Source organism: Lontra canadensis, unplaced genomic scaffold (genome assembly GCF_010015895.1).
Source record: "Lontra canadensis isolate GAN:19392208 unplaced genomic scaffold, GSC_riverotter_1.0 scaffold27, whole genome shotgun sequence".
Taxonomy (NCBI): domain Eukaryota; kingdom Metazoa; phylum Chordata; class Mammalia; order Carnivora; family Mustelidae; genus Lontra; species Lontra canadensis.
The window spans coordinates 19868564-19893900 of NW_022631021.1; the positions used below are offsets into that span (position 1 = coordinate 19868564).

General features: G+C 40.1%; 1 protein-coding gene across 1 annotated transcript in view; it reads left to right on the plus strand.

Annotated features, from left to right (window-relative positions):
* Positions 1–25337, plus strand: part of PKHD1 (PKHD1 ciliary IPT domain containing fibrocystin/polyductin) — a 443932-nt gene that overhangs the window by 47543 nt on the left and 371052 nt on the right. Inside the window, exons 27-33 of the mRNA XM_032864542.1 lie at positions 211–486; positions 9660–9790; positions 11748–11883; positions 17067–17262; positions 17982–18049; positions 19430–21034; positions 23754–23897. Of these exons, the coding sequence (XP_032720433.1) occupies positions 211–486; positions 9660–9790; positions 11748–11883; positions 17067–17262; positions 17982–18049; positions 19430–21034; positions 23754–23897 (2556 nt within the window). The remainder of the gene's footprint in view (positions 1–210; positions 487–9659; positions 9791–11747; positions 11884–17066; positions 17263–17981; positions 18050–19429; positions 21035–23753; positions 23898–25337) is intronic.

Sequence of the window (25337 nt, forward strand, 5' to 3'; positions counted from 1 at the left end):
TCCTAGTTTGAGAAAACTTCAGATGGGGGCTGTACATTGCAATAATAAATATAGATGCCCAATACTGGAGTCGTCATTCAGCTCCTTGAATTTGGGGAGGGGAAGGTGAGAGGGAATGAACATTTGACATTAGACAGAGTTCTCTTAAATGGGGTTACAGCATTGAGAGATGACTTTGTTCTTTTATTTATTTATTTTTCCTTCTTTAAGATGGTGACATCCACCTACTGGTTTATATTTTTGGAACTAGTTTCTCTGGGGACCCCAAGGCCGTGGAGGTTACGGTGAACAAAACAATCTGCAGAGTTCTTTTCTCAAACGAAACAAACGTGGTCTGTCAGACAGACCTGCTGCCGGTCGGAATGCATCGGCTCTCCGTGGTGGTGAGGCCTTCTGGTCGTGCCATCAACGCCAGTGGAGAAGCCCTCTTCCTAAACGTGGAGCCCAGACTGGTTGCTGTGGAACCTTCCAGAGCTGCAGAGATTGGTAATCTGGGGAGCGCCCCACCCAGCACCTGACCCTCTGATGCTAGCATGCTTGCCGAGATGCAGGTCGTGTCACGTGATAAATTCCATACCCCCTGCGGGTCACAGGTTTTGTTTTCGGTCATCAACATTTTTTTCTAATGACCTACAGACTTTTGAGCCCTTAAATGAAGTCACTTGCCACATAAAGGATCATAGTTGGCTGAGGGTGTCAGGCATAACTGGGTCAGTCACTGAGGCACTGGGACAGTTTGGTCCAGGGAAAACAACACTAGGTTGGGAATTAGGACATGGGCCTGGGTTTTTGTCCTGTGGAAGTCAGATGTGTGACCTTAGGAGTCTCGATTATTTTATGAGAGGCAGTTTCCTAATAACAATGACAGTAGGCATGATATCATTTATTGAGTACTTCATCTGGGGAGTCGCACTCCCTAAGTGCCTAGAGCTGCCCCAAAGATGGAATTCCTGTCCAGTTTTTTGAGGTGAGATGATGGTGGTATGAAGAAGAGTGACTTGTCCAAGGCTTTCCAAAGGGAAGAGGGAGAGTTGGATACAAACGGGGATTTTCAGTAGCTCAGCCTCCTGCTTCTTCTATGCTATCCTGCTGTTTAGCTACGCTGTGGGCCTATTGATGCCTAATTCGCCAGCCTCCTACTTTTGTGTGAGATTAAAATGAGTGAACAGATGGGAAAGGACCTCGAAAAGTAAAAACATTTACAAATACAAAGCATAGGTCTTACGTACGCAAATGTTTGTGGAGTGAGGTACAGTTGGGTCCTTGGCCAGCATGCAAAGCCAACTACTGTCTAAGCAGGGGGGTAGACCGAGGGCAGTGGGTCTGATCGACACTGACCTCATGGATTGTAGGTTAGTGCCATGGAAACCAAGGATCTCTCCATGCCTTCTGAGGGACGCAACCAGTTAAAAACAACCCAGCCAGGTTGTAACAATGTCAGGCACACCCACGCTTATATGTGTTAATGTATGATTTTTAGAGCATAAAACTACTTTCCTTAATGTTTTGGACCTTTGTTATTTTGTCATAAAATAGTTTTATTTTCTTGGTCAAAGAACCGTGGCTTAGAACATTCTTTTAAAAGCAGCATTTCCTGCCACAGGCTCATTGCTCAAAGGCACAGCTCACTTCTGGCTTGGCTTTGCCCAGCAGAGTGAATTGTGAGGCCCCGCCTGCCTCATCTCTGCACAGAAACAGGGCAAGCTTGTTCTTAATTTCTCGGTGGTTTCAAGCAGGGGCCAGATGATATGGGGTGCTTGGGGTGAAAGAGCATGTTCTCTCTGAACTCGGTGATTACTGGTTTGAATTTAGGGCCTAAAATAGTGGCTTTGGGGAATCATAAGGGGCTTTGATCTGAGAAGGTTGGCTTTTGCAGTTCAGGCCACACTAAGCTGCTCCAGCTCCTCTCCACCCCCCACCAACTGGATTGTGCAGACCTCGAGCGCCCACCTTGTCATCCTCATTTCCCCTCTGCAGAGTGCTTTGCACAGGCGGGCGGGGGCGGGCAACTCTCCTGTTTTCTTGGGGCTGAGGGTTTCCAAGGACATGAGACTTTCAGTTTTAAAATGAGGTTGTGGAACTTTTGGTGCTGAAACTCTGGAAGGTCCCAGGCAAAGCGGGGTGAGTTGGTCACTCTCTCGATGTGCTGCACCGGGAATCTGTCCATAGTGCAGGGATCTGTCCGGGAGAATTTGCTTCATCCTTCAATACTTCAGTAAAAGATGGAAAACTCCAAGGAGGGCTAGTGTCTGGTGGGTGCAGGTGAGCTTTTAGTAAGACTGAGGAGAAAGGGAAGGAGGCAGAGAGAGGCTCTAGCTCCTACTTTTCTAACTACCTATTAACCCTTCCTCTGCCCTGCCACCTACCTAGTAGCAACCAGTGTCAATCAATCAGTCAATCAACCAATCAATCATCATTATAAAGCCCGTGCTCAATGCCAAAGATCTTGGCTCCAAAGCATGGTTTTGGACCAGAGGTATCTGCATCGTCTGGGAGCTAGTTAGAAACACAGTCTCAGGCTCTACCCCAGACCTCCTGAATCAATTTGCACTTTAACAGCATCCTTAGGCAATTTCTAGGAATAGTACAGTTTGAGAAATGCTGCTATGGAGAGTTTAAAGAGGACCAGGTTGAGGCCTACCACAAAGAATTTACAGAATAGCTTTATATGTAATGAACACATAAAGTAATGTAATCAATAACATTCGAAATCACCACTTGCCCATATGCAGAAGCACACTTGAAAGGGTTTTTTTGTTTTTTTGTTTTTAACAGAGGGAGAGAGTGTGGGAGGGGGAGGAGTGGGGGGAGAGGGAGAGAGAGAGAATCCTCAGGCAGACTCTCTGCTGAGTGTAGAGCCTGACATGGGGCTTGATCCCTGGACCTTGAGATCATGACCTGAGCTGAAATTTCCATGACCTTGTCTTCCAGATCACTGATACATTCTTCTGCATCCTGTAATCTGTTGATTCCCCCTAGTGGATTTTTTAAAATTTCAGTTATTGTATCCAACTTTGATTGGTTTTAAAAATATATTCTATTTCTTTACTGAAACTCGCACTGAGTTTTTCCATTCTTTTCTCTAGTGCAGTGAGTATCTTTATGATCATTACTTTAAATTCTTTATCAGGCATATTACTTATCTGGGTTTCACTTAATTTTTTACTGCATTTTTTTCTTGTTCTTTCTGTTGGGACTTGTTCCTCTGTCTTCCCATTTTGGATGACTTTCTATGTTTGTTTCTAGGGATTAGGCAAAATGGTTACTTCTCTGCGGAGTTGGGTATGACACCCCTTACGCAGACTGTATGTGCTTGGAGTTTTGCTGACAGGAGCTGTGGACATATATGCTAGTTACTCTTCTAAACCATGACTTTTTACAGAAAGAATGAAGAAACAAGTAATAATAAAATTAAAAAAATAAAAAATAAAAAAAATAAAATGGAAGAAGAAAAAAGAATAAGAAAGAACAAAACAACAAAATAAGACAACTTTTCCAAAGTAAAAGTACAATAAAACAGTATAAATTAAAACACCCCCCCGCCCCCAAATCCACAGCTGGTTTCTGTGCCCCAGCACCACAGGATGACTGGCACTGGCTCACGGACCCTGGGCTGGCTGAAGTCACAAGCTCGCCAAGGTGGCGGAAGATTCCAGCTATGTTGTCTGGACCCTACTCTGGTCTAGGCTTTTATTGTGGGGTGGGAAGGTGAGATGTGTCCTTCTCCAGTCTCTGTGATCTGAAGAACTTTCTGGCACCAACCACTTGGCAGAGTTTTAGTGTTGTCTCTTATATGCTAGTTGTTCTTTTAAACTGCAGGTTTTTCTGTGTCCCCAGAGACACAAAACCGTTCCTGGTTTTTCAGTATTCCTCGTCCCCAGCCATTTGCGGTGTTGGGGTGGAGGTCTTGTTACTGTCTTTCTATATCTCTTTCTGTTCTCTTGCCATTCTCTCTCTTTGGTTGTTTAATAGCTCTTCACTTTGCTCTCAGTTCTTCTTCAGGAGGAATTGTTTTACTAAGAGATGTAATTTGCTCTGTTCTGTGGAAGAGGTGAGCTTAGAGTCTTCTTAAAGTGCCGTCTTGAATTGGAACCTATTATCATTGTGATTTTGATTTTCCAAATGACTAATGATGTTGAACATCTTTTCATGTCCTTATTAACCATTTGTGTATCTTTGGAGAAATGCTTATTCAAATCCTTTGACCATTTAAAAAATTGGGTTATTTGTCCCTTTATTATTGAATTGTCAGTGTTCTTTATATATTATGGATAGGAGTCTCTTATCAGATATATGAGTTGCAAGTATTTTTCCTATTCTGTAGGTTGTCTTTTTATTTTCTTGATATTATTCTTTTAGAGGACAAAAGTTGTTTTTTATTTTTTTTTAAAATTTTAATTCTCATGTAGTTAACATGCAGTATTGAATTACTTTCAGATGTAAAACACAATGATTCAACAATTATATATATTACTCAGTGTTCATCATGATAAGTATACTCTTAATCCCCTTTACCTATTTCACTCATTCCCCCACCCATCTCCCCTCTGGTCACTGTTTATTTTCTATAGTTGAGACTGCTTTTTGATTTATCTTTTTTCTCCTTTGTTCATTTGTTTTGTTTCTTAAATACTGTACATGAGTGAAATCATATGGTATTTGACTTTCTCTGACTGGCTTATTTCACTTAGGAATATACTCTTTAGCTCTGTCCATGTTGTTGTAAATGGTAAGATTTCATTTTTTATGGCTGAATAATATCCTGAGATATCTATCTATCTATCTCACATCTTTATCCATTGATAGACACTTGGGTTACTTCCATAATTTTACTATAGTAAATAATACTGCAATAAGCATAGGGGTGCATGTATCCCTTTGAATTAGTGTTTTCATATTCTTTGGGTAAATACTCAGTAGTGTGATTACTAGATTGTAGGTAATGTATATTTTTAATTTTTGAGGAACCTATATACTATTTTCCACAGTAGCTGCACCAATTTTGCATTCCCATCAATAATGCATGAAGGTTCTCTTTTCTCCACATCCTCATGAACACTTGTTTCTTGAGTTTTTGACTATAGCCATTCTGACAGGTATGAGTTGGTTTGCATTTCCCTGATGATGAGAGGTGTTCAGCATCTTTTCATGTGTCTGTTGGCTGTCTGTATGTCTTCTTTGGAAGAATGTCTGTTCATATCTTTTGCCCATTTTTAAATTAGATTATTTGCTTTATGATGTGAGTTGTATAATTTTTTTTTAAAGATTTTATGTATTTATTTGATAGACAGAGATCACAAATAGGCAGACAGGCAGGCAGAGAGAGAGGGGGAAGCAGTATCCCCGCTTAGCAGAGTGCTTGATATGGGGCTTGATCCCAGGACCCTGAGATCATGACCTGAGCCGAAGGCAGTGGCTTAACCCACTGAGCCACCCAGGTGCCCCTGTATAAGTTCCTTATGTATTTTGGATACTAATCCTTATCAGATATGTCATTTGCAAATACCTTCTCCCATTCAGTAGGTTGTTTTTTTTAGTTTTGTTAGTTGCTTCTTGCTATACAGAAGCTTTTTATTTTGATGTAACCCTAATAGTTTATTTTGCTTTTGTTTCCTTCAGGAAACATCTGGAAAGATGTTATAGCCAATGTCAAAGAAATGACTGCCTGTTCTCTCTTCTAGGAATTTTGTGGTTTCAGGTCTCCCATTTTGGTCCCTAATCCATTTTGAGTTTATTTTGTGTATGCTGTAAGTGAGTGCTGTAAGTGAGTGGTCCAGTTTCATTCTTTTCCATGTAGTTGTCTGGTTTTCCTAACACCATTTGTGGAAGAAACTGCCTTTTCCCCATTGCATATTCTTGTCATTTTTTAAAGACTAATTAACCATATAATTGCGGGTTTATTTCTGGATTTCTATTCTGTTCCATTGATCTTTCTGTCTGTTTTTATGCTAGTACCATATTGTTTTGATTACTACAACTTTGCAATATGACTTGAAGTCTAGAACTGTGATACTTCGAGTTTACTTTTTCTTTTTCAAAATTGCTTTGGCTGTTCAGGGTCTTCCGTCATTCCATACAAATTTTAGGATCATTTGTTGAAGTTCTGTGAAAATGCTTTTGGTATTTTGATATGGATTGCATTAAATCTGTATATTGCTTTGTGTAGTATAGGTGTTTCAACAATTTTTTTATTGTGTTATGTTAGTCGCCATAAAATACATCATTAGTTTTTGATGCAATGTTCCAAGATTCATTGTTTATGTACAATACCCAGTGCTCCTTGCAACACATGCCCTCCTTAATACCCACCATGAGCATGGACTGTCTTTCTGTTTGTTTGCATCATTTCAGTTTCTTTTTTTTTTTTTAATCATTTTTTTCTATTTATTTTCAGCATAACAATATTCATTGTTTTTGTACCACACCCAGTGCTCCATGCAATCCGTGCACTCTCTAATACCCACCACCTGGTTCCCCCAACCTCCCACCCCGCCACCTCTTCAAACCCTTCAGATTGTTTTTCAGAGTCCATAGTCTCTCATTGTTCACCTCCCCTTCCAATTTCCCCCAACTCCCTTCTCCTAACTCCCCATGTCCTCCATGCTATTTGTTATGCTCCCCAAATAAGTGAAACCATATGATAATTGACTCTCTCTGCTTGACTTATTTCACTCAGCATAATCTCTTCCATTTCAGTTTGTTTCATCAGTATTTTATGTTTTCAGAGTATATATTTTTCTCCTATTTGGTTAAATTTATTTTATTAATTTTGGAGCAATTGTAGATGGGATTTTTTTAAAAAAATTCTCTTTCTGTTACTTCATTATTAGTGTATAGAAATGCAATGGATTTCTGTACATGATTTTTTATCCTGCAACTTTACTGAATTCATTTATCAGTTTCAGTATTTTTTAGGTGGGGTCTAACATTTTCTACATATAGTATCATATCATCTGCAAATAGTGAATGTTTTATTTTTTTCCTTGCCAATTTGGATGCCTTTTTTATTCCTTTCTCTTGTCTTGTTGCTGTGGCTAGGACTTCCAGTACTATGTTGAATAAAAATTGCAAGAGTGGACATCCCTGTCTTGCTCTTGACCTTACAGGAAAAGCTCTTAGCTTTTTAGTAATGATGATGTTAGCTGTAGGTTTCTCATATAAGCTCTTTATTATGTTGAGGTATGTACCCTCTAAACCTACTTTGTTGAGGGTTTTTATCATAAATTGAGCTGTGCTTTGCCAGATAGTTTTCTGTGTCTATTGAAATGATCGTATTGCTTTTATCCTTACATATATGTGGACAAAATAATGTAACTTCTTAGAAGTAGAATTGCTGAGTCAAGAGGTTATGTACATTTAAAATTTTGATAATACCAAAATATCCTCTTTAGAGGTTTTATAGTTTATTCTCTGTGTAGCAATATATATGACTATATACTTATCCCATCTTACCAACACAGTGTGTTACCAAACTTTTTGATATTTGCTCATTTTATGGAAGAAAAATAACATTTCATTGTAGTTTTACTTTGCATTTAATTTGCTAAGAGACAAATTAAATATCTTTTCATAAGTTTAAGAGGCATTGCATTTTCTTTTCAGTCACCTGTCCATCTCCTTAGCCCTCTTTTTTTCAGTTGGATTATTTTTCTTTCTTACTGATTTTAAGAACTATAAAAAAATATATTGTGGATATATTGTGGATATAAGCCCTTTATGTGTTTGTCTATTTCTTTACTATTTTTGTAATTCATTTTTAAAATTATTATCATATAATGTATTATTTGTTTCAGGGGTACAGGTCTGTGAATCATCAGTCTTACACAATACGCTGTGGTCACCACAACGCATACCCTGCCCAACATCCATCACCCAGCAACCCCATCCCCCGACCACCCTCCCCTCCAGCAACTCTCAGTTTGTTTCCTGAGATTAAGAGTCTCTTATGGTTTGTCTCCCTCTCTGGTTTTGTCTTGTTTCATTTTTTTTCTCTCCTCCCCTATGAGCCTCTGCCTTGTTTCTTAAATTCTTCCTATCAGTGAGATCATATGACAATTGTTTTTTTCTAATTGACTTTTTTCACGTAGCATGATACTCTCTAGTTCCATCCACGTCATTGCAAATGGCAAGATTTCATTTTTTGATGGCTATGTAATATTCCATTACACACACACACACACACACACACACACACCACATCTTCCTTATCCATTCATCTGTTGATGGACATCTGGGATCTTTCCATAGTTTGGCTATTGTGGACATTGCTGCTGTAAACATCGGGGTATAGGTGCCCCTTTGGATCACCACATTTGTATCTTTGGGGTAAATCCTACTAGTATAATTGCTAGGTTGTAGGGTAGTTCTATTTTCAATGTTTTGAGGAACATCCATACTATTTTCCAGAGTGGCTGCACCAGCTTGCATTCCCACCAACAGTGTAGGAGGGATCCCCTTTCTCTGCATCCTTGCCAGCATCTGTCTTTTTCTGACATGTTAATTTTAGCAGTTCTGACTGGTGTGAGGTGGTATCTCATTGTGGTTTCGATTTGTATTTCTCTGATGCCAAGTGATTTGAGCACTTTTTCATGTGTCTGTTGGCCATTTGGATGTCTTGTCTTCAATTTTATTCTCTACCTCTGAAGACTATTGTGGGCTTGCTCTGCCTCTTTAGGGCAAAATCATATATTTAACTTCAGGGTAAACTCTACCTAGTCATATTCTCCTGATAGATGTTCATCAGGTTGGGTAAGTTCTGCTGTCTCACCCTAACATGCCTGGGCAATATAACCTTGTTCCTGTACCCACTTCCCACTCTCAAGGTCTATTTGGTGGTTTCTGTGCCTCTCTTATATCCCCTTCTGGGGAGATGGCAGACTGGAATCATTGCCCTCAGGAAGAATAAGTGGGTCTTCTGTTCATTAGCTTGATCAAGTGCTGGTCCTCCAAATGTGTGGCATAAGATCACTATGATTGGTGCCATACCTCTTCCTACCAATGTCTGCAGCAAGGAGACAGAAGTTTCTGTGTTTGCTCTCCAGTGATTAGTATAGAAATCCTGATGGTGGTGGGTGGTGATATCAGCCACCTCTACAGCATCATGGAGACTAGAAGCTAGTATGTGTGGTATCAAATCATGAAGCTGGAAGGTCTAAAGCTGTGATTCAAAGATGAGGGAGTGAGAACCAGTGAACTCAGGGACAGTGCTACAAATGATCTGCTTTAAGTGGCCTCATGATTTGTGGCCCTGACTCTGGGCCCCAGCTCTTTGTACCATTATGCTCTCTTATACTTGATTTCTCAGAAAGAGAATAAGTTCTATAGGATTGGCAGGGATGATATTTAAAACTCTAAAGCAGGAAGAGTTTTCAGAGACCATCTACTTTACTTCACTGACTCTTGGCAATATTTATCTATGTTTTATTATTAAATATCCCCAGGATGTGTTACTCCTTCTCTCTGCCCTCTACTCACCATTTCTCTCTGTTTATATAGTAGTTTATATATTTAGCATCAATCTTTTTCTGCAGTTTGAGTAGGAGTTATCTTTTGACTAAGGGGCTTCATATTTTAATTTCACTTTATCTCTTCTGTGGATAATTAATTTTTGTCTACTGTATGGCTCTTCATTCCATCTGAATATTTTTTTTTTATTGCAGGAGGGCTCTGGGCCACCATCCAAGGCTCTGGTTTGGAAGATGTGAGCCTGGTGTTATTTGGATCTCGGTCTTGTGCCATCGATAGCACCAGAAGCAATTCACAAAGAGTTCAATGCAAAGTTCCACCCAGAGTAAGTGGAATCTCCTCTCTGGGTTAGTGGCCATTATTAACATGTAGTGTGAAGGTTTTCATGAATCTTTTCTTAGAACTTAATTAACTAACATGACCTTTTCATCATGAGAGTATGCTAATATTGTTTATATTGCCTATGTTGCAATAAAGTGGGAGGCTGACTCCACCAATGGGGCTTGCAATTAACATCAGTTGACTTCTTTTAAAAGAAGACAACAATGCAGTCCCAGTTCCTACTCTCAATGAATAATAATGCTGCAGAATAAATGAATTTATCTAGTGTATATCCTGGATATTGATTTGCAAAACTTACATATATTATCATCTCATTTCCCTCTTAAGCAAATAGTTTACACTAGCAATTTTGTTTTCTGGGATGGATATGAATGGCAGGACTTAGAAATTTCTAGAATGTATGGTTCCTATAAAATATCTTCCTAATTATTCCCTTCTGCTTCTCTTTTCCCTTAAAAACAAGTCCCTTAGCTTTCTGTTTCTTTTTCAGTTAGTGCTGTTTCATAGCCCACTAGGAGATTTGAGTCCATGTTCTTCCATGGTGTTGTTGGTGAGAGTCATGCTCACAGTGGAAGGTGAACTATCTATTCACAGTTCAGTATCATGAACATTCTCAGCACATTCATGACCCTGAAGGATGACTGTTTACTGAACAAATAAAGACCCTTGGAAGAGAAATTTCAGAATCATCTTTCATTGCTGACCTCACATTTTTCTTATTCAGTTGTTAAAATATTGTGAAATGTTCACATTTACATAAAAACTGTATGGAATTCCAATATGTAGTTGTAAGGTAGTTTAACTCTTCCCTATTATTGGACATTAAGATAATTTTCAAAATATCCTATTTTAAACAGCAGAAATTTGATCATCGAACTACATTTTGGAGCATATTTACTTTTCTCAGGATAAATGAATCTAAATTCCAAAGTTCTGATATGTAGTATCCAGTTATCTAAAATTTCTTTTGGTAAAATTTGCATGGTTCAGATTTCTTTTGCTAGGGAGAATAAACATTAAAAAACAAACTTTTTAAGTTTTGGTCCAATTATACATGCAGAGATTAAAAGTAAAATGATTAAAATAGTAAAACGATCCTGCTCTCCTGCCCCTCTGTGCCCTTCTCCAAGTTCCTTTTTTTGAAACAACTACTTTTAATTATTTTGAATATAGTTGCAGTACTGTTTCTTTATTAAATCAATAAACTATGTTTACATTGTTACAACTATTTTAATGATGTGGGCAGAATCAGGTAATTTTTTTTCTTTTTTTCAAAGAGTTTTTTTCAAAGAGTTTCTAATTCTTTTTCTTAATATGTTTTCCTCATAATAAAAAACTTCTATCTTAAAAAAAAATCTATCACATCAATTACTCTTTTTCCTTGAAGCTGTTCTCCTGCTTCAACCTAACTTGGTGTTTTCTTGGTTTATTCTACACATTTCATCCTATCACTTCCCTTGGTTGCTGTTCTGGGGATTCACTATCTTTTGGAGTTCATATCTTTTTTTTTTTTTTTTTGGCTGTTGTTTATGAGACCATAGCTTTAATAAATATCCTAGGAAAGAATATGTGGGAGGGAAGTTTTCTGTGTTTTTCCATATCTAAAAGTATTCTCAAACTTGATAGATAGTTTAGCTAGGTATAGATTTATTTGAAATTGCCTTTTTTTTTTTAACAGAACCAACTGGTGTATTAATTGCAAATCATTCTTATTTACTCTTTAATCAGTTGGAAACCATACTTGCCTATTCTAAGTAATTGTCAATGTGTGTATGTGTAAGTATGTGAGAAAGGGAAAGAGAGTGAGTCAGAGACTTGAAATTAGCAATATACTTAAAAAAATAATTTTCTTATAATGAACTTTTTAAACTAATTCTATATGGACTTCTCTCAAGTCAGTCTTATTTACAGAGGTTTTATTTTAAAAACTGGTTTTTCAGGGGAAAGATGGACCCATTGTGAATTTGACTGTGATTACAGGGGACCATTCTGCAGTTCTTCCCATGGCATTTACATACGATTCCTCTTTAAATCCAGTGATCATTTCTCTGAGCAGAAACAGGAGCAACATAGCAGGTAAAATACATGATACTGCAGCATCTTTTTATTTTTAGACTATTGATCCTATAAAGACAGCAAACAATGGCCTCTTAATTATATTGAAGATAGCATTATATTTTTTTTTATTTTTTATTTTTTTATAATTTTATTTTTTATAAACATATATATATATATATTTTTCCCCCAGGGGTACAGGTCTGTGAATCTCCACGTTTACACACTTCACAGCACTCACCATAGCACATACCCTACCCAATGTCCATAACCCCCCCCCCAACCCCCCTCTGCCCAGCAACCCTCAGTTTGTTTTGTGAGATTAAGAGTCACTTATGGTTTGTCTCCCTCCCAATCCCAACTTGTTTCATTTACTCTTCTCCTACCACATTAACCCCCCATGTTGCATCTCCTCTCCCTCATATCAGGGAGATCATATGATAGTTGTCTTTCTCTGATTGACTTATTTCGCTAAGCATGATACCCTCTAGTTCCATCCACGTTGTTGCAAATGGCAAGATTTCATTTCTTTTGATGGCTGCATAGTATTCCATTGTATATATATACCACATCTTCTTTATCCATTCATCTGTTGATGGACATCTAGGTTCTTTCCATAGTTTGGCTATTGTAGACATTGCTGCTATAAACATTCGGGTGCACGTGCCCCTTCGGATCACTACGTTTGTATCTTTAGGGTAAATACCCAGCAGTGCAATTGCTGGGTCATAGGGTAGTTCTATTTTCAACATTTTGAGGAACCTCCATGCTGTTTTCCAGAGTGGTTGCACCAGCTTGCATTCCCACCAACCGTGTAGGAGGGTTCCCCTTTCTCCGCATCCTCGCCAGCATCTGTCATTTCCTGACTTGTTAATTTTAGCCATTCTGACTGGTGTGAGGTGGTATCTCATTGTGGTTTTGATTTGTATTTCCCTGATACCGAGTGATATGGAGCACTTTTTCATGTGTCTGTTGGCCATCTGGATGTCTTCTTTGCAGGATAGCATTATATTTTGAATGGAAATTATTTTGCAGAAAACTGGAACACTGCTATTTTCATTTTAGCTATCATGGAGTAAATCTCTTTATTATTTCCTCTGTAAAATTGGGACCATTTCCATCATGGAAAATGACATGAGAATTCAAAGTAACAATTCAAAATATATTTATTGAGCACCTACTCTGTGCTAATGATAGCATAGACATGTAGTAGACTTTAATCCCTGCCACTAATTTACAGGATTATTATCCTCAGTTTATAAGCGAAGAAACTAAGGAACAGGGAACTGAAATAACTCATCTAAGATGTTACCGTTAATAAGTAACAGAGTTGTGATTTGAACCCAAGCAGTCTGGTTGCAGATTTTAAGCACTTAACCACTCTTAGTTTATTGTAAAATATAATTTTTTTTGCATCAGGTTCTATGGTAGTAGCTATTTGATATGATTAGAGAGTAAGATGTTCTCTCATTCTTATTCCTTGAGACATACTTTGTATAAAAAGAAGGACTCGTTTAGCATAGAATGACTTGAAACAATTTAATCTTCCATTGATAACTCAGATAATATGACAGGATGGACTTACAACAATTTATTATTATGTCATACCATACCGGTTTGGAAAAGTACCAGGTAACATGCCTTTCTGATTAATTGAATGCCAGATAACAGAGTTTATGGCAGCCATATCTAAGGATTTATTACAAAAGGCCAACACATTTCCCAAAGAAAAAGACTGGACTCAATTTTTCTGGTACTATTTTCATTTTCCATTGCTCAAGAGGACGTAAATAAAGGGGAGTATCCTTTAGCTTCTCAGTAGTATTCAGCTCAGTTAGTGCAAAAGAAGAATTTGTTGCCTCATACGGCCAAAGTATGTAAAATTCCTTAGTGGTATGGATTCTTCCTAATGAAATAGGAAAGAGAAGAGGGAGTTCTGTGTTCTATTCAGATTTCAGTGATTTTGGCTTTTAGTACAATTTCCTGTCTATGATGAAAAGAATTAGTACATTATATCAGTGCCCCAGAGGCATCTAGGATTAGCTTGACAATTGGCCAAGAACCAAGAAACTAAGGAGTTTATGTTTTTGATGTATACAACATGATGCATGATTTTCAGAATTTCCACTCACATTTAAATCTTTCTACAGGCAGAATAAAGTAGAACATGTTATAAAATCCTCAAAGAGTGACAGCCTACTGGGAAAGTCTCCTTTGAAAGTTGGAATGCTATAAATCTCCACCCAGGAAATGAGAATGTTGATGATAACAGTGAAGCCAAGAGGAAATTGAAGAAAGAGAGGAGGGGAGAAAGGGGCAGGGGGAGGAAGGATCTGATGTAGAGAACCACGTGTGTGGTTTTTGTGGTTGGGCAGTGCTGGATCTGAATGACTCCAAGCTCAACCACTCCTTGGCCAAGATAGTTAACTTCCTCTGTCTTTAGTGTCTGTAACTGCTAGGTGGGAATAATACTTTCAAGATTACTGTGAAAACTGGAGGTAAAGTAGGTAAAAGTTTGAACCTAGGAACCAACATGGAGTAAGTACTAAACAAATGCTTTGTTGAGTAGCATCATTCTGCTAGATACTGAGTGTTATATAGATAAGCCAAAGATGTCCTGTGTATATTGGCCCTATATTGTTTCCTTCTTGATAGCAAGCTGAGACCCATTTGCTCAAAAACATGCCAACATCAAACTCAAATTTTTACATAACCAGTTATTTAAAATAAAGTCCCATGCAATAAAACCCCAGATTTTTAGTTAGAGCCTGCCATTTTGCATACTCTGAAAAACTATATCTAACATCTCCCAGCAACACATAAGATAAACTTGAGGGTTGTAAAAGACTCTAAGCTACTGATGCCCTTTGGAGATCTCCAAGCCAGAGACTATTGCTAAGTGATGTCATCTAAACTCATAACCCTCTCTCCTCCCTGGGAAGTTCCCTGGCCTTCCTACCCTTCTGGGTAGTGGTCTCCTATTGTTGTCTCTGGAAGGTCTCATGCTGTGAGATTTTGGTAGCCATGCAAACCTGTCAAAGGACCACCCATATAAAGCTCATTTTTTTGTGTTCCTGCCTCCTCATGGTCATGTCTTTTTTTCTTGCTCAACCCTGAAATCCTTCAAAGTCACTACACTGAAGCTTCAAACTTCATAGTAGAAATGAAGTTGGGGAGACATGAAGAAGTAAAGAGGGCATGCAGCAAGACAGAAAATGAAGTTAATGGAGGGCTTTTGAATGATGTACTGTGCGAGAGACTGTCCTAGGTTGTCTAACTTAATCCTTACAGCAAGGTGGGTTTTGTTACCGTCTTGCTGATGAAAAATCCAAGGCTTTGAGAACCCAAAGTGAGTCATCCAAACTCACATGAGTAGAAAATGGTGGAGCAAGGATCTGAATGTAGAATCAGTCTTCCCAACACCCCAGAACCTTTGTCTTTGACTTTTCTCTTTCAAGTAGCCTCTTCTCCTCCTCACCTGATTGGTTGTGCTGTTATGTAATGGCCAGCTCTGTAGTTCTCAAATGTTAGCTGCTAAAGGTGTTTTAGAGATGCTTTAGCCTGAGTTGCGTCTCTTTGAGACACAGGAGAGGTATGTGTATTTATTTCCATTCTTGCCATTGCATGCTTGGTTTCTGGCTCTTATCTGAAGATTAGATTTCTTCTCCCCTCTCTTTCTAGTTAATCTAACAGACTGCAAGAACGCTTCAGTTCCATCCTTTTCTTGCTTAGAAACCTTTGGAGGTCTCTGCTGCCTACTGAATTAGGTAAAGACCCCTTAGGATTGCTTTCTTGGTCTTCAGCCATACACCCACCATCAACTTGACCTAGTCCCATAGAGTCCCTGACTATGTACATGTATCGGGTCTTCCAGAGAGTCACTCAATTCTCTTTCCTTCTCTCCAAGCCATGGATACTGGATGATTAAATGAGAAACTGATACAAAAGATTTTAGATTAAAGTGTGAACTTTTTAGAATTGAATTGTAAACCCCCTATTGTTTATCATTTCCTCTTGTGATTTATTTTTCATATAGAATTTCAAGCACCATCTTGCCCATAAAGTCTTTCTTGATATTCAGAATGTTGCTGTGGCTGGAACAAGCCCACCACTTGATTTTCACCTCTTAGAGTGTGTCTTGTATTGAAGCTCTTTTAATACCTCTTTTACTACCATTGAGGTCTCTTCAATGGCCTGGTCTATGTTTAACTTATTTTTCTGCCCTTTGTGACGTCTTCTTCATGGTACTCAATAACTATTTAAGGTAAAAGGAATTGAATTCAAGGGTCAATAGCACACATGGCATTTTAGTAAAGTTGCTAATTTAACTGCAAATGTATTGAAATATAAGAACTGGGCTTAGGCCTTGATATTTCCCTTAAGTAGCTATTAAATATTGGTGGCTGGACCTTTATTTCCTCAAAAGCTAAATGCCAGTGCTCCTCCCTGCTCTTCGTATGCCATGAGGACAGCATGAAGGCGAAATGGGATGGCATGTGTGTAAGTGGTCAGTGCACTGTGGAGCTGTACTCCTATACAGCATTATTAAGGAGTTCAATATACCCCAAGTATAGCTTTAGACTCCACTCGGAAGGAAAGAAGAAGAAGTTAAAGGAAAGGACTTGAGGGGGGTGGCGCCTGGGTGGCTCTGTCATCTAAGTGCCCGATTTTTGGTTTTGGCTCAAGTCATGATCTTAGGGTCCCAAGATTGAGCCCTGAGTCAGGCTCCATACTCAGTAGGGAGTGTGCTCACAGTTCTCTCTCTCCCTCTCCCTCTGCCCCTCCCACTGCTCAGGCACACACCTGTGCACACACTCTCTCTGTCTCTCTCAAAAATAAATAAATACATCTTTAAAAAACTTGGGGTGCTGGCTGCTGGTTGTGAAGACCATCAGCCCCCCAAACCACCCCTTGATTTGTCTTTGCATCTTGATTTGCTTTTGCATGGAGTTAAGTTAGTGCCTCTGGTGTATGATTGACCAGACAATTTTGCTTTTTATGCCTTGAGATCCTGGTCAGTGGCTCTGTGATCTTAGGAGCTGCTCGAAGCTTTATGGAAATGATTCAGCTGGTATTGAAGTGCTCAGTTAGGGTGGTGTGCACAGGGCTGGCTGTGTAGTTCATCCCGAAAGATAGGTTTAGACTGCATAAGCGGTTGAGGCCACAAACCCATGCTGGAGGCTAATGGATTCTTTTCAACGTAGGAGGTGAGACCCTTTCCATCAGAATGGCACTTCTGGGAAACTACTCTGATTTGGATGTGGAAGTTCACGTTCAGGACACTCTGGCTCCAGCTTGTGTGCAGATGCCCCACAGCCTGGAGGTGGTGCTGCCCCCGCTGCCCCCTGGCCTCCACAGAATCTCTGTCTCCATCAATGGGGTCAGCATTTGCTCACGACGGTAAGGTGGAGGCTTGCCATTCATTTGAGGTCTCTTGCATGGTCTAGTGATTCATTTGAGGAATTCTGGCTTTGAGTTAGGTCTTCGCTTTCCCCCCTCTTTTGAAGTCAGGAGATAAACACATGGGAGTCCTACAGGTTGAAGAAATCTTAGAGACCCTACAGGATGATTCACTCTCAAGACCACTCCAAGGGCAATGTTTAGGCTTATTAGTTGGGAAAGAGAGAACTTACTGGAACTAGGATGTCATGGCTTTTGGTCAAGGTGGGGTGGAGTGAGCATTTATATGTATTGGGGGACTATTCTATGCTTTAATTAGAGTCTGTGACTAAAGAAGACCTTTAATAAGATTGTGTCTAGGGCTTTGAATAAATGACTTAAAATTATTGTCCAAGCTATGCTCAGATCCTCTTTGCCCCAAAGTCCCTCTGCCTTGTATTTCTCCAGAAGTTCCCTCTCCTCATTCCAGAAAGTTAGCTAAACTGTATGGGGCTAATGCCACCACAAGGTGTTGGCCCAGGAAAATGTCCCACACAACATCTTCTCCCCACGGTGTCCTTCTTTTATTCCTCTGTGAGGTGATGCCATTCACACCGGCTCTCTATCACTGCTCCCTGTATCTGTGCTTCTCTCCCTGATACCCGGGTCTGTCTCTCTTGCTCCTCCCTTTCTCTCTTTATGACTCAGTTATTTTATAACCATCTCCCCATTCTCTGCAGGGTTGATCTTCACATCCAGTATGTCACAGAAGTTTTCAGCATTGAGCCTTGCTGCGGGTCCCTTCTGGGTGAGAGTCTCTTGTATCATTTATTCGGCAGGCCTGCTCGCTGGATATTTAGGTTTTCTTCTTGGATTTGAACCAGTGAGACCAGAGATGGGGCAGCAGGGAGAGGAACTTTCCCTGTGCTCTGGGAACTGAGTGATGTACTTTGAAGAGTGTGGAAACCGGTGAGCTCCCATGAGCTCAGGAAATGAATGAGTTTTTATGATAAGAAGATGTGCCCAGTTTTGTTTTTCTGATGAAAAGAGGCTGAAACATCCAGTGGATAGCACATCTCTAGAGGATATTAGAAAAACAAGGGGAAGAGCATCCCAGGTTATCCCTTTAGATCCTGGAGGCGGAAGGAGAGAAAGAATGAGTCTCATGTCTCCCCTTTCCTCTGAGGGTGCAGATGAAGGACCCACAAGGAGTTAGAAACACAAATGTCAATATGGGAGACATAAAGACAAGACAGGAAAATCTGGAAAACTGGTCATTTTTAGAAAAAAATGGAAAGCTGTAGATCTGCATGTAGATCACCATTGCGGTAATGTGTGCAATAGAGCTTTATCCTTTTGGAGTATAGTAAAATCCTTTTTAAAGCTGTTTACCTAGACTGCAGGTTTGGTCATGATATGAGGTATCTTGCTCTAGCCCCTGTCCTGAAGATGGGGCTTGAGTGTCCCTCAGCTAGAGAGACAAAGTCTAGGTATAGAGCAGCAGGATCACAAGAATGTTTCGATATTTCAATGGCTCTTGAGATGTCTCAAAACATGCACATGCACACACACAGACATAAGCCTACATAATACACAGACCATTCAACTATCAAATAGAATAATATAGAAGATAAATGTCATACTTCAAGAAATTACATTTTTTATCAGTGCCTACGTTGAATATATACAGAACACTCTACATCATAACATATAGAATAATGGGGAATATGTGAGATCATCATATGGCAAATGACAAGAAGACTAAGGAATTTGATTTTCCATTAACATAGATGTTACACATATACTCTCCCTACATATTATTACAGATTAACATGCCAGGGAACATAGCAGTGACAAGAACACTTCCAGAAATGAGATTTTTCGTTAGTGTCTAAATTGATAGAAGTGGCTTCTAGGATCTAGAAATATATTTGAAAATTTCATCTGAAGTATTGTAAGCATCTTTCCCCTATATAACAATTTACATTGTTTTACTATTATGTGAATTGTAGTCCATCTAACACCTGCTGAAATGATCACAAATTTAACATTATTGGGGTGAGTGGAAGTTGCTGAGGTTTCAACACCCCACCTTCCACTTAAACTGCCCTGGGGTTTGCACAGGTGCCTTGAGTTCCTCATTCTGAATATCAACTTGTAAGTGTTCTTTTCGATGTTCATGATTTAGGTGGAACCATCCTCACCATCTCAGGAATAGGGTTCAGCAGGGACCCCGATCTGGTGTGGGTGCTTGTGGGTAATCGGACCTGTGACGTCGTGAACTCAACAGACACTGTCATCTGGTGTGAGACCCCACCCACAGCTCTGCTGCCCGAAGCAGATGTTCCCGCTGTCCCAGCCCCCGTGGGGGTCTGGGCTGGCAATGTGTCCTTTGCCCGAGGACCCTTACACAGCCTGGTGGGGAAGGGCTTTACTTTCATGTATGAAGCAGCAAGGACACCAGTGGTCACTGCCGTGCGAGGAGAAATGACCAATAGCAGCCTGAAGCTTTCCGTGGAAGGAAATAACCTCCCCAACTCAGTGATCCTGCTGGGGGTCTTAGACTGTGATCTGGAGATGCAGTCTTTATGGAGCAACATGAGCCTGTCTGGGTGCTCCTTTCCTCTTCACAGTTTGGAGGCGGGAACCTATCCTCTCCAAGTACGTCAAAAGCAGATGGGGTTTGCTAACATGTCTGCTGTGCCCCAACAATTTGTGATAACACCCCAGATAATGGCCATCTTGCCGACACATGGGTCTGCTTGTGGCGGGACCGTACTCACGGTGAGGGGGCTGGCTCTCAACTCTAGGAAGAGGTCAGTTCAAGTGCACCTTTCGGGTCCATTTACTTGTGTGATTTTGAGCTTGGGAGACCAGACAGTCCTCTGCCAGATTAACCGAGTGGACGCCCCCTTGCCTAATGCTTCCTTCACCCTGAATGTCACAGTCTTGGTGAATGGGCTACCTAGTGAGTGTCAGGGCCTTTGCACTCTTTTCTTGCAGGAAGAAACAACTCCCATCGTGGACTCCTTGACCACTATCAGTGGGTCTCTGACCATGGTGCTGATAAGGGGTCAGAAGTTAGACATCACAACAGAAGAGCCAATGGTGTTTGTGGATAATCACCTTCCCTGTGTTGTAACTTTTTTTAATGCAAGCCATGTGGCATGCTGGATAAGTGACTTGACCCCAGGACTCCACCATGTATCCGTTTTTCATACAAGAATTGGATATGCTTGTTTTGGTAATGTTTCCAGGCACTTCCACATTTTGCCTGAAGTGTCTCATTATTTCCCCAAGAATTTCAGCATCCATGGTGGAAGCCTCTTGTCCATGGAGGGCACAGCTCTGCGCGGAGAGAACAGCACACTAGTCTTCATTGGACAGCAGGCCTGCCTGACAGTGAGCATCAGCTCCAAGTTCATCCAGTGCATTGTTCCTGCAGGAAATGGCTCTGGGGGCCTGGTCATCGAGGTAGATGGACTTTCATACAGGATGGGAGTCATTGGGTACAGCAATGCCTTCACCCCACAGTTATTGTCTATTTCTCAGACTGATGATGTCTTAACCTTTGTGGTGGCCCAGGTCTCAGGAGCTGAAAACGTTGACATTTTTATTGGGATGTCACCCTGTGCGGGTGTCTCTGGCAACCACACGGTTCTCCATTGTGTGGTCCCACCCCTTCCTGCTGGGGAGTACCCAGTAAGAGGGTACGACCACACAAGGGGGTGGGCCTCTTCCACCCTGGTCTTCACATCCACAGTCACTGTTTTGGCAGTAACTGAGAACTTCGGTAAGTCAAGCAAATGAGACAGATCTCTTTCTCTCTTTTTAATGTAATCTACTGTAAAAGGTAAGAAATCAGTTGCGTTCTGAAAGACGGAAGGAGAGAGAAGGCTGATTGACCTCCTACAGTCCCTGTTTCCTCCTAAAACTTGTCTTTGGCATGCCCCTGTATGAGGTTTTGCTTTTTTTAATCAAGGAATTTGTGCAGATTCCAGAAGTGTGATTTTATTTTAATTTGATTCCTTAACCTGATTTAATTTGGGTCTTCAATAATTCCATCTCGAAGAGCTCATAATTTGATCAAGTAAGTAAGTAGTACATGGGTGCCTTCATCTCTTTTTAGACTTCTATGCCAATCTGAATTATTTTAAACTTCCTAAATATCATTAACTTTTATCATTTTGGAATTATTTCACAGATGAGTCTATACCCCAGCAATAAGAGGCCAGTTGCATAATATGATTGCATTGGGTGAAGTGTTTTCTCCTTTTAGATAGATATACTGAAATTTGCCCTGCCTTTTCTTCCAGTGATGGTTTTGGTTTCTGTTCAGGTAGCGCCCTACTGCACTTGAGACAACTCAAATTTGACCGTGATGCAGAAAGTACAGAGGAAATTATGGGAGCTGAATCTTACACTGATGAAGTGCTAGCCAAGTCAATTCTTTTTTTTTTTTAAATTAATATATGATATATTATTTGCTTCAGGGGTATAGGTCTGTGATTCATCAGTCTTACACAATTCACAGCACTCACCATAGCACATACCCTCCCCAATGTCCATCACCCAGACATCCCATGCTTCTCCCCACCACCCCCCAGCAACCCTCAGCTTGTTTCCTGAGATTAAGAGTCTCTTATGATTTGTCTTCCTTCCTGGTTTCTTCCTGTTTGATTTTCCCCTCCCTTCCCTTATGATCCTCCATCCTGTTTCTCAAGTTCCTCATATTAGAGAGATATGATAATATGATATGATATGATAATTGTCTTTCTCTGACATATTTCACTTAGCATAATACCCTCTAGTTCCATCCTCATCATTGCCAATGGCAAGATATCATTTTTGATGGCTGCATAATATTCCACTGTGTGTGTGTGTGTGTGTGTGTGTGTGTGTGTGTGTGTGTATCATTCATCTTTATCCGTTCATCTATTGATGGATGTCTAGGCTCTTCCCATAGTTTTAGCCAAGCCAATTCTTAGAAAAAATTTGTCTGGCCTTGGCTGGGTGGAATGCTATAGGTATTGGGATTTTGGTCCTAAGTGTGTTAGTAACTTAGCTGGGTACATTTTCTACAGATAAAGGGATTTGGGCTGGATGCTCCCATGTCCCTTCCTTCAATGATTTTTTTTTTTTTTTAATGAGAGAGCAGGGCTATGAAATGCCTCCTAAGCAAAATGTTCTTCTTGGGTTTGTGAGGCGACTGTAGGAACCACCAAGTCTTGACCTGAGGACAGTAGACACTGGAAGTGTAGACACTCTAGTGTGGACTAGAGGTGGCCACATATCTGAAAGTCCAGGTGACATTGGCCTTTTTTGGTTCTCAAACTTAAGCAAAACATGGTGTTTGTTTAGAATGATCATACTTCCACCCATCAGAACCAGGTGCTGCCCTGTAGTGCTGGTATCAGTGTAAACTGGTACAACATTATTTTGGAGAGAAGTTTGGCCATATCCATCAAATCTAAAACCTTATTTTTCATTTGACCTAGAAATCCCACTTCTAATAGTTTGCAGCAGTTTTATACAAATAAATGTGTAATTCCTCAGCACCATCAATTATAGCAAGAGGAGAAATAAGGAAAGAATCAATCAATAGGAAAATTGCTAAATAAATTATGGCATATAATGGAATTCTAAGTAGTATGCATACATGTACATGTAGTTGGGAAATTGTATATGCTGTATCTTTAGTGAAAAAATCAAGTAGTAGAAGAATATGTATAGAAAGATTTTTTTTTTTTTTAAAGTAGGCTCCATGCCCAGCATGGAATCCAACATGGGGCTCGAACTCATGACTATGAGATCAAGACCTGAGCTGAGATCAAGAGTCAGACACTTAATTGATTGAGCCACCCAGGTGCCCCTAGAGAAAATTTCTTTGTATAAAAATAGAGATGACCAAAAAATTCTGGAAGGATTTACAAGAAACTAAATGTGGCTACCTCTGGGAGTGAGCTAGGTGGTTTAGTGGGAGTTTTACTTTCATTGTATACTCTTTGGTATTAAAAAAAAAGTAAGAATGATAAATAAGCATTACTTATCTGTATAAAAGTCATTACATTTTTCTGGAAAGATTTTATTTATTTATTGCACAGAGAGACACAGCAAGAGAGGGAACACAAGCAGGGAGAGTGGGAGAGGAAGAAGCAGGCTTCCTGCTGAGCAGGGAGCCGAATGTGGGGCTCGATCCCAGGACCCTGGATCATGACCTGAGCTGAAGGCAGACTCTTAAGGACTGAGCCACCCAGGCACCCCAAAAGTCATTACATTTTTAATAGATTGTTGAGTATGACGGGAATCTGACAGAACAAGGACTCCACGCTTTGGAGGCCAGAGCTTAGTGGGAAGATGCTAAGGAGATCAGAACCTAGAGACAATTGTGTGGATTCTAGAGGGGTTAAAAGGAATGACAGGGCAGCAAGAACGCATAGGTCTGAATTTTGAGTTAAGTAAAGAAAGAGAGATTTGCATCTGTAATCATGAACTTGTATTTTGTTTTGAAGGCTGCCTGGGTGGAAGCCTTGTGCATGTGTTCGGAGGAGGATTTTCTCCAGGGAACATCTCAGCTGCTGTGTGTGGCGCTCCCTGCCAGGTCTTGGCTAATGCTACAGTGTCAGCCTTCAGCTGCTTGGTCCCACCCCTGGATGGTCTGTACAAATGCCACATATATATATTTTTTAAGAGTGTATTTAAAAATGATATCCTCCAGTTAAATTCTCCAGCATTTTTGTAATCACTGCTGTACTGACCCTCAATTTTTCTATGTGCTCTTGGGAAGAGGATTTCTCTGTTCCCCATCTAAAATGTTAGATGGGACTGCGTATTAAAAGGGTTCGTAGTCACCTTTGTCATATTCATGGCAGTAGAAAATTTATCACCCGTGTTCTTGATGGTTGTTGTATGATGATGGAGAAAGTAATTGTGAGTTCTGAATATTAGTTTCAACAACAGCCTTAGACATCATGGGGAAGACAGTCTCTTGCCCTTGTTCTGAGGTGGAACTGCTGAAAACTTCTGCTTATTGGAAGTATTGGCATAGGGATCAGAGCAGTGAGCTGGATCTCTCTTGCATATTTGCCTGGTGTGCCCAGTTCTGGAATTCTTGTTAGAGGTGAAAGAACCAACATGAACACCGCCCTCTCATTCTGTAATGCCCAGGTATTTACTCAGTAGAACACCATGATCTCTCATTGCTTGAAGCGTCACAGCATCATGTAAATTGAGGTGTAGGAAGCTGTGTCTTTGTTAGAGAGAAAGTTAAAAAACTTTGATAGTCCCATTCTAACAATGGGTGATAACCCTCTGAGCTTCAGAAAAAAAGTCAAAGGGAAGAAATTGCCATTATCATTAGAGGACCAGCTTAGCCAGGTGATGAACTTGTTTGTGCAATCACAGATTTTCTATCTATGCACTTAGAAACAATTTGTGCACATGCTTTCAGAAGAGTGCTTTTGATGATATTCTCAACTTGTGTCTGCAACTTGAGTGTGGGTGAAGGATTTACAAAGTGATCAAAGCATCACTTTATCTGAGCCTGGACAAAAATTGCACAATGTGTAATTGGTGATGGCTGTTTACATTAGGTTGTCTTATCCAAGAAGGGGAAGGAGGAGGAAGGGAGGAGAGAGAGAGAAAGAGAGATAGAGTGATGATCCTTGTTTAAAATACAAACTAGAAAAAAAAAATACAAACTAGAAATGGAGTTTCCTGTTGCCACCCTATATACAAGCAGAGCCTTATGGAAGAGAGATCTATTCCACTGGACATTCCACAATAAGAAACTTAAGATACAGTGGAAGATTTAAGTTTAAGACGTTGCCTCTTTCCTTCTCCACTCTCCCTCCTGTGCGTAGATCAGGGCTGGCACAGGGAACATGCAAAATTAATGCTTGATTAAAGAATAAATGAATTGGGAAGTTGTGGAAACAGAAAACCAAGGATCCATATTTCTAGGTTCCAATATTTCACTAATACCGCTACAGTCTTTTAAAAAGGCCTTCACACATACGCAGCGTAAGTTAATGTACTTTTAAAAGCTCCTTGCTAATCTAGAATAACATATTTCAATTGTAAGGTATTTTATTTGC